The sequence below is a fragment of the Ceratotherium simum genome, chromosome 13 (assembly GCF_057802395.1).
Source record: "Ceratotherium simum simum isolate JZ-2026a chromosome 13, ASM5780239v1, whole genome shotgun sequence".
In the NCBI taxonomy this organism is placed as follows: Eukaryota; Metazoa; Chordata; class Mammalia; order Perissodactyla; family Rhinocerotidae; genus Ceratotherium; species Ceratotherium simum.
Genome location: NC_141912.1, coordinates 37,905,886 through 37,924,014, shown reverse-complemented (window position 1 = coordinate 37,924,014; position 18,129 = coordinate 37,905,886). Strand labels below are relative to the sequence as shown.

The 18,129-nt window shown below is 41.1% G+C and overlaps 1 protein-coding gene across 1 annotated transcript; it reads right to left on the bottom strand.

Annotated features, from left to right (window-relative positions):
- Positions 1 to 295: 295 nt before the first annotated feature.
- Positions 296 to 7,552, bottom strand: SRSF3 (serine and arginine rich splicing factor 3). Its single transcript, XM_004424204.3, has 6 exons — positions 7,422 to 7,552; positions 5,438 to 5,645; positions 4,003 to 4,137; positions 1,795 to 1,833; positions 1,472 to 1,558; positions 296 to 1,299 (listed from the first exon to the last, which is right to left on the bottom strand). The coding sequence occupies exons 2-6, from the start codon at positions 5,641 to 5,643 to the stop codon at positions 1,272 to 1,274; spliced, it is 495 nt and encodes a 164-aa protein (XP_004424261.1). The 5' UTR covers positions 5,644 to 5,645; positions 7,422 to 7,552; the 3' UTR covers positions 296 to 1,271.
- Between the last annotated feature and the right edge of the window lie 10,577 nt (positions 7,553 to 18,129).

Here is an 18,129-nt window from a genome sequence, read left to right as displayed (position 1 = left end):
CAACTTTTAAAGCTTTGTGGAAAGTTCTCATGCTAATGATTAAAAGTCCTTTTTTATGGGCAACTTTGGGTTATAATGTACCAGGCTGCTATACTTTAAAATGTTGGTCACTGAGTATCATGGACTTTGAACTGGCTTCTATTCCTAAAAAATGGTAAGTACTAACAATCACTTAAGGTGACAACCAAAAATTCCCTTCACTTTAAAAGCCTCAATTATGTTTCTTATAAAATAACATATGTATAACCAACTACTTTCCATGGGACAAGAACTATGTTAATAGTGGGTTCGACTATTACACAATTATGCCAATATTTTATTAATTCAAAAGCACTTTACAAGAAAATATAAGTATGGCTTCCAATAGGAATGTTATACCTGGACTTGTTACCAAGCTCATAGATTTTAGTTTTGCAAGGAAAAACAGGCTTTCAGGTTAAACAACAATTTGTAACCAAAACTTTAATCCCAAGGATTCTCACAAAACATATTACAAATGACAGCATGAAAAGAATTCTTGCACAGTTAACTCAAAGTTCAGCTCTACAATGTACCCTTAAACTGGCAGGACACTGGTATCTTGAATAGTCTCAAATTTCCAAATAAACAATGTCACAAAGAGCTATGTATTCATATACAGCAATCACATAAGGAACTTATGACTTAAAGCAAAGGTAAACTAACTTTCTTGAAACTTCTTAGATTCTACACCAACTAGACAACCTCTGCCCAGTGTGAAGACTAGTTGGATTCTTTAAAAAAAAAAAAAAAAACAGAAAAAAAAAACCCTCCAATTTAGTTTACTGGTGCAGCTTTAATTTTTACCTGCTGGCTTGTGTTCACAGCAGCTTTTAAAGACTGCTTTTTCAACTACAGCTGCATACTATATCCCAGCTACAGAAAAAGTCAGTCTTAGTTCAATTTTTGCCAGTTTTGTTTCCATCATATTCAACATCACACTTTAGCTGGGCCGGCATTAGAGGTTTATTATCAGTCTATGCAAGACTAAATAAAGTTCAAAGCAAATTCAATCTTGCTTAAGGGAACATTGTAAAGTAACAATTAGTATTACATGCCTCATATGTTCCATTTCAAACCATAGAGAATTACACATGTATGTGTCACTGTTCCAAAAGACAAAAAATGAACAGCTAAAACATCTTAAAAATGCACCAAGCTTATGAAGTCTCAAACAAAACTTGAATTTTCTGTACATACTCCTGTCAAATGAAGTTATTTCCTGTACACCCCTCCTCTTGCAAACTGGTCTTCTATTTCCTTTCATTTGACCTAGATCGGCTAAAAAACAGAAAAACAAAAGTTATGTAACTTGGTGACACTCAGCGACAAAACATTCAAAGATTTTTATGGTAAAAAATTATACCAAAATGGCATAGGAGAAGACCTATTTCTGTTTTTATTATATTATGCATGCAAGGTCTTAAATGGCTCAAGTCATCAAAGATCTTACCTACGGGACCTAGAGAAGGATCGGGACGGCTTATGATTTCTCTCCCGGGACAGTGATCTCTCTCTCCTCCTATCTCTCGAAAGGGACCTAAAATCAGAAGGAAAAGAAGAGGGCCATCCAGGATTATACACAACAAATATCACTAACAAGTCTTTGAAAACTAAAAGCTGACTCATTCTTACAACTTAACACTGGCTCTATATACAACTTGATTCATTACTAAAATCAAGGTCTATTAACTATTGACTAAGTCATTTGGAAAATAGCTTAGGAATAGTAGAAACACTGCCACTTCTGAGAACATGGCCACAAGAGTTTTTTACCTGCTCCGGCTGCGGGAGAAGCTTCTCCGTCTTGGAGATCTAAAAGCAGAAACAGGAAAATCAGGCTAATCGTCAATTAGCATTTATGGCGTGAGGCATTTCCCAACTTTTCAATCTCACTGTTGGGCCCAGTGAATGTGCCGAAGAACTGGCACCCATCGTCCAAAAAAAAAAAAAAAAAAAAAAAAAAAAGAAAAGAAAAAAAAAGGCACAGAAGGATTAAGGAACCAAAAGCTCAAGTGAAAAGCAGGTATTCCAACCATGGATTCACTTTAATAAAGAATGCTTCACAGCAGATCTGTCCAATGCAAAACTTCATGTCAAACTAACTTCACTACCCAAACACCACACCAAAATGTAGTCCCACAAGTAGTTCCAAAAACAGTACCATAAACCAGTATTTGGAACCCATGCAAACCTATAAGTCCATGACAAGACTTAGGTACCAGGTGGATAGTGTAATTTTGTGAAAACGCGATAGGTGTAAATACTGATGCCATTAAGTGCTACATTAGAACTGCATTTGTGATCGTCACATTTAAGAGTGTGTTTAGGCTTATCAAAATTACCTTAGCTTGGCCCACTTCACCCCCAAAATTTTAAATTTTTGAAAACTGTTAGTAAAACCATTTAAAGGTGATAGGATTCAACAAATTTTTGCTAGAAAGGAAAGCTAAATCTGTTAGAGTTATTAAAATTTTTAGTTTGGCATCTCACACATGCAAATAAGTTTCACGTGAAGGTCTAGTTACATTATCAGTTCCCTATCACCCTTAAAAGTTTTATTCAAGCAATATATATGTACGTTACCATTCAATTATGCACAGCCAGCCTTTGATCCAGAAAAAAGAATTACTTTAAGCCGCTTACTCCTTATTTTAACCAGCAGTAAACTGTATAAGCAGGAAAAACTTACTAGTTTTGGGTTTCAACAAGCTAGAAATGGTGAGGTGAGGCTGCCGGACTGACGGCCAGGAAGAATTTGCTGAAAAGGTTTTGCCAGATGTTGCGTTGGATTTAGTTGGTTGGCGAAGGGGGTGTTGTGGATTTTTCCTGCTTTTTTGTTAGCCGAAGGCTGCTGCTGTAGTTGTTGTGAAGACATTTGGTAAATAAACAGCTGAGCTGATTGGCCAGGAATGTGTGGGCGGTCGAGGTGGCTGCTGCCGATTTGGTTAAGGTTGGAGAGAAGGCTGAGAGAAAACAGCATGCTCGGGAACCAAAGGGCGGTGCAACCTGACGACTGGCCATGCCTGGGTCATGTGAAACGACACCAGCCAAGCTGAATGGGGCGCGCTGGTCACATGACGCTGAAAGGGCTAGTTGACTGGCTAATGCAGACTCAGAGGGTGGTGAGAAGAGACATGATGGTGACTCTGTAACGGGGTTCATTTTTATTAATAGATGGACCAAAAAGCACAAAAAAAAATGAAAAACAAGCCATCAGTACAACCATCTATTAGCTAACAAATACTCTTTATTATGTGGGCAACAGTGTGTTTGTTTTTCAAAATAGCAAAAGGGGCAAGATTTTGAACTCCTATCTCCTAGAAGGACTTCACTCACCTGTAAGAGGTAAATTCAGTCCTATAGAAACTATTTTGGAGGTTTGAGGAGATGTGGAGTTAGCATCCAGACAATACTGCCTGGTCCAAGAATGATGCCATTGTCAATTATAAAAAAACTGAATTCTCTCCTACTTGGGTTTGAAGAACAGATGACTGGGATTACTTTTTTAGCCCCCTTTATTGGTCAGTGACTTAAGTTAGTTTCAGAATTTCTACTTTACCAGTTGTAACATTAAAACAGCTGCCTGTTTGATAAATATTACAATCGAGCTAACACTAAAAAAACACATTTTTGTGAAGAGCTAGAGTTGAATGTAATGTTTGTCATTATGGAGTCAAGAAATGGAAAAAGGCCTAAACTGAAGTATAAAGGAAGACTTGGAAAGATGCAACTAGAAGATGAACTAGAAGACAGATCCAAGATAGAAGTTACTGACTACCAACATGAACAATGACCTAAAGACAAAAGCCAACACTCAGCACAACTCACATACCCCAAACTACACCCAGCCAATGTTGCATAATAAACCTCCGATTCTTCACAATTACGTTTAAAACCCACCAACAAACTTTAAGAGAAATACCTGCTCCTATTAGCTACTCCATTACACCAATACCTCTAAACACGCTCTCTCTTAAGTACCTGCGTCGAGGTGGAGGACTCCTTCTCCGATAATCATCTCGAGGGCGGCGACCCCAAGAGGGAGGTGGGCCACGATTTCTACTTCTCTTTTCACCATTCGACAGTTCCACTCTTACCCGGCAGCCACACAGTGTTCTGGGTGGGAGAGAAATTATTAAATTTAAAGCACCCCAACTGATTTTCTAAGAGACATGTCTTAAAGCAAAAAAAGAGCCATTCTTAATTAGCTTCTTTGCAAAGAACACATCTGAATGCCTGTAGAATCCTTAACACCAAAACAAGCTTTAATTCCCTTATTTTTTCCAGTAAAGGAAACCAACTTCCTTACATTTTATTGCACTGCTCGAGTCAGTCTGATCATGGGGCTCGGTGTTAACAGGTGCAATTTAAGTCTGAAAAGCCCTGCAATCATCCTCACAGAACTAATTCATCTGTACATCCTGTTGTGACTTCTTCAGTAGAGATCCCAGCAATCGTTTACTCATGTTACTACACTGGTCTCCCTCCTCCCCCCATCCCTCTCCAAGTAAACAGAGCAGGAAACAGGGAAGAAGCATTTTGGCATTTGACATCACCCTCTCCCCTCAATCATCAACAATAGGTGATAAACATGAAATTGCAGCTGAGAGGAGGAGAAAAAGACAGTTATTTATCGCCCACCTCTTCAGTGGTCCACAACCATTAAGTTTAGACAAGCCACTATATTTGGACAGTGACTGGGAAGAGGTAGTGCCCCGGAAAAATTTGTTTCCCGAATCTGCTTGGATAAATGACCTTTCACGCAGCTTTACAGCCAACCCTCAGGTCTTTTAATTTTTTGGTTTCATGAAATCCAATGGTTTTCAAATGCAAGGAAGGAGGGGGAGAAGGCCAACACATGTTTGCTCTAAGACTCAGGTGTTACTAACCAGCTAGCTAATAGGACCCTGTAAATACAAAGGGAAATAACCATATGATCCACACTTCCTAGATGAAATATTTCAAAACACATCCAATATAATGGTACAATAAACCGCCATGTAACCATCCTCCAGCTACAATTATCAGTTGGTGGCCATTCTTACTTAAAAGAGGATATTTTATTCCACAATTGTTTTAGAAACAATTCCAAAGCTGACAATGCTTTGTGGGGGATTTAGATTAAAATGTTTCAACCATATTTTGGATGCAGCTATCCACCCACTGCAAATAGACTATTAAACTTAACTATTTTCTTGAACAGCCAAGTGAATAAAAAGAAACTTTTCCTGCGTATTTCCACTAAAACTGTTTAAGTCCTTTTTTGATTGCACAAAATGTTTATGTATATATATCTCCAGTAACATCAATTTCAGATAGCCAAGAAGCCATCTCAAAGCCATGTATCCTAGAGATTTTAAATACTAAAAACACTAGCAACATATTTACTATTAGCATAAATTGATCGTTAAATTACCTCCCATCTAGCTCTCGGACAGCATCGGCTGCATCTCGGGGATCTTCAAATTCAACAAAAGCAAAGCCGGGAGGGTTTCTAGCAACCCACACACTTCGGAGTGGTCCATAATAACCAAAAGCTCGTTCCAATTCAGTCTTGTTACCATTGTTTCCAAGATTACCTACATAAACCTTACAGTCCAATGGACAGGAATCACGATGCATTTCTGTAATAAAAAAAATACCCAAAATGTTAATCATTTACCCAAATAGACACAATGCAAAACAGATCCTTAGGCAAGACTTCCAAAATACTAAAAATCAATCAAGTAAAAGTACTACCCTTGAAACAGTCATTTCACCCTCATAGTTACTGATAACCACCAGGAAGCCAGGACAAACTGCTAAGAAAAAATGCCTCCCTGAGAAGTGAGGGGAAGAAAACACTGGAAGAACATTTACTACAATCTGGGCACTGCATTAGCCTTACCCTGTCCTTTCAATCGTTCTCAAAAAGAAAGCACTTAGAAAAGTAGGATAACCTACTCAGAAGCAAATCCTGGAGACATGAAAACAATGCTAAACATAAAAACAGTAGTTAAGGCTAAATCAGAAAAGTGATACTAACGAGCCCTCATAAGGCAAAACTTAACCAGCTTCATTCTTCACGCAGCAAAACAGCATTAGTTTTTTAAAATATACCTCATAGCAGCACTATTCTCGACAGCCTAAAGGTGTTAACCTCAACGTCCATCAATGGATAAGCAAAATATATTATCCATACAATGGATTATTCGGGAATGAAGTAGTGATAAATGCTACAAACGCGGGTGAACCGCGAAAACACGCTAAGTTATAAAAGCCAGACACTAAAGTGCACATATTACGATGCCATGTATATGAACGAGACCCAAAATAGGTAAAGCCAGAGACGGCAGATTAGTGGTTACCAGGGATTGGGGGAGGAGAGTGGCAAGGGAAACGGCAAGTGGCTGCTTAATGGGTACACATCTCCTTAGGGGGTAATAAAAATGTTTTGCAACTAGAGAAATGTGATGGTTGCACAACACTGTGCATGTACTAAACACCCCTGAACTGCACACTTTTAAAATGAACCTTAGGTTAATTTCACTTCAGGAGGGAAAAAACCAGGTATCTGTTACGCAAGAATTGACTGCATTTTGGGGGCTTATGTTTGATAAACTTTCAATACTTAAAATCGCCTCAGCAGTAAAATCACATCAACCGACAAGCCAGGCTGAACTGCATAAAAGAGAAGTCTACCCAGTAACTCAGCTGAAGTGCTTTTCCTCAACTCCACGTTCCTCTCACCCTGAGCTTCTCCAATTAAAAAAACCAGTCCAGACACATCCTATTGGCGTGACCCCACCCTGTGCCCAGAACTTCTGAGACCAAACCATTGCTGGGAATTGTTTTAAAAAACTCTGCCGTGAACCCGCTTCAAGCCTAAGTATAACGGGAAAGAGCTGCAAAAACAACGCAGCTCAAGGAAGATCGGTTTTAAGAAAAGTGGGTTCGAGCTGTAAAAAGTGAAATCAAATTAACAAAGTATGAAAATAGAGCTGAGTACAGAAATCACTTAATATGGATCGCAAGGTCCACTCTTGATTAATAACTGGAGAAAAAATCCTCAGAAGCTTCCTAAAAAAACGTGGGGCCAAAAAAAAAAAAAAAAGGCGCCATAAATTGAAAGGCCGCAGCCCGGAGTACAATTCGGTTGCCGGCTCCCCCGACCTTCGCCTCAGCCCTCGGGTAATCCCACACCCCGGTTCACCCCCAGCGAGGGTTATAAACACCTCCACTTCAAGGCCGGGGTACATTCTCCGATGGGCCAAGAGCCCCCGCCACCGCGCCGCGCTGAACGTCACAAAATGGCGGCGGCGTCTCTTTGTCTCCATCCGGAGCCGCCATTGGGCCTGGTCCCACCTCGCGAGCGTTAAGTTCCATTTCCCACTTCACTCCTTTACTCGCTGGTCTCTTACCGAGATCTTCGGTTACAAATGCGGAGGCTCAAATCCACACACCCTCGGACGGGTCTTCCCGCTCCCCTCCCTCCCGGATCCCGCAGCTGCTCCCGCGAATCCGGCGTCCACGAAATGGCGGACCACCGCCTTCTCCTCGCCCGTATTTATAGGCCATCCTGGAGTCACATGATTGGAGGGGCTCGCCCAATGAGAGGCGGAAGAGGCCGTGACGTAGCGGCTACAAACGCAACCAGAAGCGCGGTTGCCGGGACGGTACTTCGGCTGCGCCGCCTGTTCCGTGGAGACGTGTGCTGCCGCGCTCTCGTTGCCTCAGGCCTGCTGCTCCCTCGGGTGTTGTTCCCCCATCGCCGACCTCTCAGTTACCCTCAGTCCCCTCTGCCCCATCTCCAGATAGGCTGGAGTTTAATAACACCTCCGCCGTCACTCCCAAATCCTGATAGAACCATTGCTCCTAATAAGATGCAGGTACTGCACGAATTGGTTAATTACTTCATCCCCGTGAGCGGTTAGGCTGGAACTAAGACCATCGCGTTTACAAACGTGCTTCAGAGTATCTCCAAGGTCACTGAGCTGTTTGTGACCGAGTGCCACCAGATTGTTCCCGCCCAGGTCCCACACATATGGAACAGCCCGATCCTGGAAAGTGCCCACATCTGGCTGGTTTCCCGCCTCTCACCCAAAGGGCAGGATTTGGCAGAGACGAGTGGCGTCATCGTCTTGGATTCTTAAAATGTTTAATAAAAACTCAAAGGCAAATGAGACTGGTCAGGGCCACCTGGAAACTACGACCTTTAGCAAATAATAGTAAAAGGAAGTTCCTCAAAAGGATTGAATGTAAATTCTGGGCCCCCAAATAAATGCCGGGAAGGGCAGCTCTGGCCTTTCTCCTGGAAAAGGCAGCTGTATTATTGACCGGGGGTGGGGGTGGGGTCCGCGGGCCACTCACACCTTCCTCTGTTTTCCTCTTCCCCTGGAAGACAGAGCCACAAGAATAATTAACTGTCGGGAGAGAAATACCGCGATTGTGTAAGAAAAATCAGCAAGATCTCCCTCTCCTCTCCGGTATAGTGAGTTCAGCTAGAAAGTCTATCTGGCGTCCTGGAGTCTGACTTAATGCTAAAATTTTTTAAATCTCTCCAGAAAAAAAAAGAAAAAAACCCACAATAATCACCTGTATATTCAGTCACTGGCTGAGAGATATGCCAATTATTTACTTATATTTTATCTCTCCCAGGTATTTTCTTTTGAAGCCTTATCTCTTATTGTGGCTCTGAAAGGTTTACCCATAGTAGAATTTAAAAAATGCAAAGATTTAATCTTTCTGAGCCTTAGTCTCCTCACCTGTAAAAGGGATTTCATACTGCAAGGGAAGAGGAGGTGTGAAAAATACAGTTGTTGAGCCAGGCCTGTGCTGGCCTTCTCTGGGGCGTTTCCCAGGTGAGGGGGGATTCTAGCAAACCCTTTGTCGTCTTACTTTTCTTTCCTTCTCTAAATGTTTTTCTCTTCTGGCTCACTTATATTTGCCTTGATTTGCTCCTCTCCTCTGTGTAAGCTTTTCTCCTTTTTAAAATTTTATTTCCTTCTATCAAAGCAAAGGCTTTGACGTCAGTCTACAGTCCTGCTGCTACTTAACTGCTGAAGTGTCCAGAAGAATTCCTTAACCTCTCTCAGGATTGGTTTCCTCTCTGTCAAGTGGGCTAATAATACCAGCCCTGCAGGGTTGTTATGTGAAGTTTCCTCGCACAGGAACTTCAGCTTTTGTCTATTGTGGTCACTCTTGCATCCCCAAGTCCCCACAGACAAGCTTGGTATGCAGCAGGCGATCACTACGTATTTGTTTAATTATTTAATTAATTAAAAGAAGTGATGTATGTAAATCTCCTGGCACAATCTCTGCTCAAAAAATACTCTTTTTAAATGTTGTTTTCACATCTCAGTATCCTTTGCCACCCTTTTTCCTGCTTTTTTGTTTGTGTGTGATGCTAGTCTAGAATGCATCTTTCTTTTTTTTTTTTAAAGATTTTATTTATTTTATTTTTCCCCCCAAAGCCCCAGTGGATAGTTGTATGTCGTAGCTGCACATCCTTCTAGTTGCTGTATGTGGGACTCGGCCTCAGGATGAACGGAGAAGTGGTGCCTTGATGCGCACCCGGGATCCGAACCCGGGCCACCAGCATCACAGCGCGTGCACTTAACCACCAAGCCACAGGGCCAGCCCTAGAATGCATCTTTCAATGGAGCCCTCTTAGTCCCTCCAACTGTATTCTGGAATACATTTTGAACTGCCTCTGGCTATCCACACACACCTTCCATCTTCTGGTAACTTCAGCCAAGTGAATTATCCATTTAAATTATGGAATGTTTAATGTTCCTTTAAATTTATTCTACCACCAGTCACTCTTGTCTAGACCCCAGAACCACATGAAGCTTCAAGAGGACGTATCAGAATTTCTTGGTAGGGACAGGGAATGAGGATCATATGTTGTAGTGAGCATCTCTTGATTTTCTTTGGGGAGCTTTCTCACAGTAGACTATGTTATTGATTAGGGTGTGGTTGGGCCCTACACCCCACTTTTTCAGGGGTAGGGACATGACCACCCCTGGTTAATTAAATCGTTCCATTTCTGAGCCCCTCCCTGCCCCATTAGTTCAGGAATGAAAGAGTAATCTAATCAGACTAGATTAGATTAATTCCAGCACTGCTGCTAGGCCAACCAGAGACAGATGTGCTCATTTCCTCTGACTAATGGGGTCCTGAACCAGGGCAGCCATCCTGTTTCCAGGAGGGAAGAAGCTGTCTGCAGTGGACACAACCTAAAGGGAGGGAGAGCTGGGAGGTAGGGAATGAGGAGCCTTGGAACTCTTGTTTAAGAAGTCCTAAACCCAGTTCCACTTTTGGAATTCCCAGTTATTTGAATATACAAGTGCCCCACCTCTTCCTCCAATTTACTTAAGCCACTTTGAGTTGGTTTTTTTCTTGTCACTTACAGAAAGATCCCAGATACAGAAATTACTCTGACACAGCTTCTCACTACCTCAAGTGAAAACCATGGCACTAAAATTGACTTCCAATTCTAAGATTCACTCATTACCAAGTCACTAAGTACTTTTTTTAAAATTAAATTTAAGGCCGGCCCCGTGGCTTGGTGGTTAAGTGAGTGCGCTCCACTGCTGGCGACCCGAGTTCGGATCCCGGGCTCCCACCGGCGCACTGCTTCTCCGGCCATGCTGAGGCCGCGTCCCACATACAGCAACTAGAAGGATGTGCAGCCATGACACACAACTATCTACTGGGGCTTTGGGGGGAAAAAATAAATAAATAAAATCTTTAAAAAAATAAATAAATAAATAAAATAAAATTAAATTAAATTTAAGAAAGTACTGATGGCCCACCATTAATACCTACGTATAAGAATCAATGCTTTAAATGTTGTGAGTTCGTTAAGTAGTTCATTAACTACTTGCTTCAGTCAAGGTCCTGGTGGGAAGCAGATGGCCCGATCAACAAGGAGTTAACTGCAGAGGTAATTTACAGAGTTGTGGGCAGCATTAAGGAAACCTACCAGGGGAGATGGGACCCCCACCCCCCAGAGGCAGCTCTTAGGCCCAATGGAGCACGAAAAGGAGCAGGGTTACCAGAACCAGCCAAGTTCTCTACAGAAGAGAGGTTACTATGGCCTTGGGGAGAGAAACTGCAGCAGCCCAGTTTTGGGTGGATCTGAGGTGGAATTGAAGCTGGTACCTGAGGGTTACCGTAGATATTAAACCAATTTCCTGTTTTCCTTTTTAGTTTGAGGGGTGACTCAGGGGTCTCAAAGATTTGTGAGCTTGTTTTGCAGAAGACAGAGAATGCCTTTGGGGAGGTCATGGATCACCAGATGGCCATGGCCCGCCCTCAGCAGCCGTTGATGGCCCAGAAGTCAGATTGCCCAGGGGCTTATCGGGAGTGACCCCTTTGTTTCTCCAAAGCTCCTCCTGCCAAGCCCTTTAGCTCTGTACAAACCCCCTGCTTTCTGCTTTTAGACGAGGCAGATTTGAGTGAACCCATGTTCCCACTTCTCGTCTTGGCCAACTCCAATGGGGCCTTTCTCCATCTCCAAGCACCGATGTCTCAGTGTTTGGCTTATTGCCCATCAGGCACATGAATTTGAGATTCAGAGGTTCAGTATCAGAATAACTGGACCACTCTCTCTTCCCTTAGTCCCATCTTTTGATGATGCCTTCTATTGCCCAAAACCATCTGGAAACCTGAGGGCAAGAGAGGTGAGTGATGTAAGCCTAGAGATCAGCCTCCCAGGGCACAGAGCAGGGCAGTGAAGACTGGAAAACTGATCTAGGGCTGTGCTGTCCAATATGACAGCCACCAGGCATATGTGGTTATTTGAGTCTGAATTGAGATGTGCTGTAAATGTAAAATACGTGCTAGATTTCAAACACTTAGTATGAAAAAAAAAGTAAAATATCTCACTAATTCTTTATTTTTATTACCTATTGAAATGATAATATTTTTGAGGTATTGGGTTAAATAAACTATATTATTAAAATTAACTTATCTGTTTCTCTATACTTTTTGTGTGTGTGTGAGGATGATTACCCTGAGCTAACATCTGTTGCTAATCCTCCTCTTTTTGCTGAGGAAGATTGGCCCTGGGCTAACATCTGTACCCATCTTCCTCTACTTTATATGTGGGACGCCGCCACAGCGTGGCTTGACAAGCAGTGCGTAGGTCGGCGCCCGGGATCTGAACCTGCGAAACCCAGGCTACCAAAGCGGCGCATAGGAACTTAACTGGTACGCCACCCGGCCAGCCCCTCTTTATACTTTTTAACTGTGGCTACTAAAACAGTTCAAGTTACATATGTGGCTTATGTTACATTTCTATTGGACAGTGTTGATCTTGTCAATGCACAATAACCAATAACCATTTTATAAATAAGAGAAATAAGGTGAGTTTTACTTGAGCCAGAATGAGGATTATAACCCAGGAAGGCCTTAGAAAGCGTTCCAGAGAAGCATGGTTTTCAGTACAGTTTTATATCTTTTTAGAACAAAGAACATACATTAAACATGCCCAGGATACATTTTCATCAAAGTTTCAAAGGGTATTTAGCTGCAAATTAGCAGGTCAACACGACCCTGATGTCGGGAAAGGGACTAATCCAAGCGTTACCAATAGAGAATAGGAGGGGAAGTGTGCATTCTTATCTTAAGAGAGTGCATGCTTTACTTTAATGGTTAAGCAGATGTACAATGTATGTTTGATAGGCCGTTAAGTCAGGCTTTTTAGTTCAAGCCGAATCAGTTTTGAACCTGAATAGTTACCCCACATACCTCAATATGTGAAAATCTCTTGTCAGTCTACAGGGACAAATGGAAAATAAACACCACACACAATTGCAGCAAATAATCACTTAAAAACTCGTTTTACTTTAATATCCTGAACAATTGTGTGAAAACAGTGTTTCTGCAAATTACGTAGTTGTAAGCTTTTTAAAAATTGCTTTGATACTTTATCAGCCTTCTATGTGTTTTTATATGATTCCCTGAAATGTTTTTTGGATCATATTACAAATTTAACCATCATTCATTCATTCAAGAGGTATTTATTAGGTACCTCCTATTTTCCAAACACTGAGATGGATTTGGAGGAAAAAGTAGTAAGCTAAAACAGAACCTCAGGCTGCCATCATGGGGCTAAGTTCCCATATAGAGGGGGATAGAGAAAGAATCACACAAGTAGTTGTGAAATTATTTATACGCAAAATGGTCTGGAGAGGGAAATGGTGCCTTAAAAACATATCATAGGAGAGATTGGCCTGATTAGGTAGACCAAGGAAGGCTTCCGGAGGAAGTGAGGATTGAGCAAAAACAGGCGGTATCAGGCAAGGTTTGTGGGAGGAGTGAGAAAATGTTCCTAGAAGAGGGTACAGAATGTGTAATGTTCCTATAGGAAGTAGAGGATTTAAAAAAAAAGCCTGTGTGGCTGAAGTACAGAGTGAAGGATAGATTTGAAATTTTATTAATAATATGTATGGGGCCGGCCCCGTGGCTTAGCGGTTAAGTGCTCGCGCTCCGCTACTGGCGGCCTGGGTTCTGATCCCAGGGGGTGCACCGATGCACCACTTGTCCAGCCATGCTGAGGCTGCGTCCCACATACAGCAACTAGAAGGATGTGCAACTATGACATACAACTATCTACTGGTGCTTTGGGGGGGAAAAAAAAAGGAGGAGGATTGGCAATAGATGTTAGCTCAGAGCCTGTCTTCCTCAGCAAAAAGAGGAGGATTAGCACAGATGTTAGCTCAGGGCTGATCTTTCTCACAAAAAAATAATAATAATAATATGTAAAATACTCATTTTATACATGCATTTATTCATATATCAACAAGTACTTACCAACTGCCTAACTGCTTTCAAGAAGCAAAGATGAATCAATTCAGTCAGTCAGTCAATAAACATTAACTGAGCACTTACTATGTTTCTCTCTAGAAGGCTCAGAGAGCTGCTATAATGTATATTAGATGTATGTGCACCCAGGAGACTCTCCCCCCTCACCCACTTAGAAGATTCCAGGTGACAACTGGACTTTTTATTGTCTGAGGGGGAGCTCTTGTGCCTGGAAAGGAATAACAATTGATTCTGGTGTTTTGCTTACTATTAAATTTATCAAAGTTTCAAATTCTCCTTTTTTTTTCTCGCTGCAGTATATACTTGTATATGCTAGTTGTAAGTCCTTCTGGTTCTTCTATGTGAGCTGCCGCCACAGCATGGCTGCTGACAGACGAGTGGTGTGGCTCCATGTCCAGGAACCAGACCCTGGCCACTGAAGCAGAACACGCCAAACTTTAACCACTAGGCCATCAGGACTGGCTCTCCAAAGTTTCAAATTCTTAAATCCAGTTCTTTTTGTATGGTTAAGCAAAATTTCCAATCATTGTTACTTTACTTTCTAAAAATCTAATACTTTTAAGATCAATAATTCCCACTGTCCTTAGATAAATCTTTAATTGAATCAGAAGTTAAGCAGAATTTTCCCAAATAATTAACCTTATTTACACACTTGACTGATTTAATTCTTTTAAATATATCAACCAACATTTGTACATTTAATACATTTAATTTTCTGAAACATTTCAAAGGTCTAACTTAAAATTCTAACAGGCAAGACATCCGATGTTCATGGATTAGAAGACTCAATATAGTTAAGATGGCAATACTACCCAAAGCAATCTACATATTCAATGCAATCTCTATCAAAATTCTAAAGACCTTTTTTAGGGAAATAGAAAAGCCAATCCTCAAATTCATATAGAATTGCAAGGGGCCCCAAACAGCCAAAATAATATTGAAAAATAAGAACAAATTTCGAGGACTCGCATTTCCCAATTTCAAAACTTACTACAAAGCTATAGTAACCAATACATTGTAGTATTAGTATAAGGATAAACATATAGACCAATAGAACAGAATTGGGAGTCCAGAAATAAACCCATTCATCTATAGCCAACTAATTTTTGACAAGGGCCAAGACTATTCAATGGGGAAAAAAAAGTCTCTTCAACAAATGGTATTGAGACAACTGGATATCCACATGCAAAAAAATGAAGTTGAACCCCTAACTAATACCATATACAAAAATTAACTGCCAATGGGTCAACAACCTAAGTATTAGATTTAAAACCATAAAACTCTTATAAGAAAACATAGGGGAAAATCTTCATGACCTTGGATTTGGTGATGGATTTCTAGATATGATACCAAAAGCACAAGCGACTAAAGAAAAAATAGTTAAACTGAACTTCATCAAAATTAAAAATGTTTGTGCATTAAAGGGCATTACTAAGAAAGTGAAAAGGCAACTTTTGTGTAATAAAGAATTTGTCTGGGACAAACCTTTGTTCCAGGTTCCTGGCATTGAACTTCTAAAACCCTTGGAATTTCCTGAGCAACCACATGATTAGAGGGTTGGGACTTTGAGCCAGCTCTACCTCGGGGGAGAGGAGAGGTGGCTGGAGATTGAGTTCAATCATGTAGCCAACAATTTAATCAATCAAGTGTACGTAATGAAACTCCCATTAAAAACACTGGACTGCAGGTTAGTGGAGCTTCCTGGTTGGTGAACACATTAATGTGCTGGAAGGGTGATGCACCCTGATTCTATGAGGAGAGGGCACAGAAGCTCTGTGTTGGGGACCCTCCCACACCTTGCCCTATGCATTTCTCTATTTGCCTGTTGCTGATCTGTATCCTTTATAATAAAAGTGGAATGGCGAGTATAGTGGTTTCTTGAGTTCTGTGACTCATTCTTGTGAATTATCAAACCTGAGGGGGTCCTGGGTGCCCCCACCTTTGTAGCCACATGTTCAGAAGTGCAGGTGGCCTGGAGGCCCCAAGAAATTGAGGCTGGCTTCTGAAATGGAGATAGTCTTGTCAGGAACCATGCCCTTAAACCTATAGTGCCTGATGCTAACTCTGGGTGGCAACTGTCAGAATTGGATTGCAGTACACCAGTTGGTATTGCAACAGTTGGGGTTGAAATGTAATAACAACCTACGGAATGGGAGGAAATATGTGCAAATCATAAATCTGATAAGGGTCCAGTAACTAGAACTAGTATAAAGCACTCTTACAACTCAACAACAAAAAGACAAACAACCCAATTAAAAAATGAGCAAACTACTTGAATAGACACTCCTCCAAAGAAGATATACAACTGGCCAACAACCACATGAAATATGCTCAACATCATTAGTCATCAGGAAAATGCAAATCAAAACCACAATGAGGTACAACTTCACACCCATTAGGATGGCTATAATAATAATTTTTTTAAAAAGGAAAATAACAGGGCCAGCCCCGACGGCCTAGTGGTTAAGTTCGGTGTGCTCTGCTTCAGTGGCTCGGGTTCAGTTCCTGAGCGTGGAACTTATCTGTTAGCGGCCATGCTGTGGCAGCAGCTCACATGAAAAAAAAAAAAAAGAAAAAAGAGGAAGACCGGCAACGGATGTTAGCTCAGGGTGAATCATCCTCAGTGGAAAAAAAAAAAAGAAAAATAACAAATGTTGGTGAGGATGTAGAGAAATTAGAATCCTCATGTGTAGCTGGTGGGAATTTAAAATAGTGCAGCTGTTGTGGAAGTTTTGCAGTTCCTCATAATGTTAAACATAGAATTATCTTATGACCTAGTAATTCCACTTCTAGATATATACCTAAAAGAATTGAAAACTGCTATTCGAACAAGTACATGTACATGCATGTTCACAGCAGCACTATTCACAATTGCCAAAAGGTAGGAACGGCTCAAATGTCCATTAATGGATAAACAAATTATAATGTATAGATACAATGGAATATGATTCAGCTCTAAGAAGGAATGACGTACGCTCCATGCTACGACATAGATGAACCTCGAAAACATTATGCTAAGTGAAAGAAGCCAGTCACAAAAGGTCACGTATTATATGACCCCATTTATATGAAATATCCAGGATGGATAAATTCACAGGAATAGAATGCAGATTGGTGGTTGTCAGGGAAGAGGGGGGTGGTGGGAAGCAGCTTCTTAATGGGCACCAGGTTTCCTTTTGGGGTCATGAAAATATTTTGGAACTAGGTAGAGGTGGTGGTTGTACCACATTGTGAATGCACTAAATGCTGCTGAATTGTTCACCTTAAAATGATAAATTTTATGTTATGTGAATTTCACCTCAATTTAAAAAAAGAAAGAAAATTATAACAAGCAAAAGTGTTCTAAGCCTCTAAGCAACTTTTATAAATCTAATGTAATGGACTGGATGTTTGTGTCCCCACAAATTCATATGTTGAGACTCGAATTCCAATGTGATGGTATTTTGAGGTGTGGCCTTTGGGAGGTCATTAGGCCAAGAGGATGGAGCCCTCATTAATGGGATTAGTGGCCTTATAAGAGGCCAGAACCCTCTAGCCCTCTTTCGGCCATGTGACGTACATGGAGAAGTTGGCAGTCTGCAACCCAGAGGAGAGCTCTCACCAGAACCCAACCACGATGGCACCCTGATGTCAGACTTCTAGCCTCCAGAACTGTGAGAAACACATTTATGTTGTTTATAAGCCACCCCGTCTATGGTAGTTTGTTATAGCAACCTAAACTAAGACATCTAATAAATCAAATCTATAGATATGATGTCCGAGTTTCAATTCTGGACCAGGATATAGGATCTGAACACTGACTAAATATTTGATGACATTAAGGAATTATTAATTTTTAAACAATTATCATGATACTATACTTTATTATTATTATTATTATTATTATTATTTTGCTGAGGAAGATTCACCCTGAGCTAACATCTATGCCAATCTTCCTCTATTTGGTATGTGGGTCGCCGCCACAGTATGGCCACTGATGAGTGGTGTAGGTCCACGCCCAGAAACCAAACCTGTGCCACTGAAGCGGAGTGCGCCGAACTTAACCACTAGGCCAGGGGGCCAGCCCCAACTTATGATTTTTTAAGTCCCTGTCTTTTAGAGGTACATGCTGAAATACACATGAAATGATATGATGTTCTGGATTTGCTTCAAAATAATATGGGGGTGGGGGAAGTGGATTAGGGGTATAGATAAAATGAGATTGACTATGAGCTGAGAGTTGTTGAAGCTGGGTAATGGGTACATGGGGTTCAGTATACTCTTCTGTCTACTTTTGTTATATGTTTAAAATTTTCC

What these genes read in the sequence shown, in the direction of transcription:
- SRSF3 (XM_004424204.3), bottom strand. Translation starts at nt 5,643, where the DNA reads ATGCATCGTGATTCCTGTCCATTGGACTGTAAGGTTTATGTAGGTAAT. An exon ending in GTCCGAGAGCTAGATGGGAG is followed by an intron (nt 4,138 to 5,437) that starts GTAATTTAACGA and finishes TCTCCCACCCAG; the next exon opens with AACACTGTGTGGCTGCCGGG. An exon ending in TTCTCCCGCAGCCGGAGCAG is followed by an intron (nt 1,559 to 1,794) that starts GTAAAAAACTCT and finishes TTCTGATTTTAG; the next exon opens with GTCCCTTTCGAGAGATAGGA.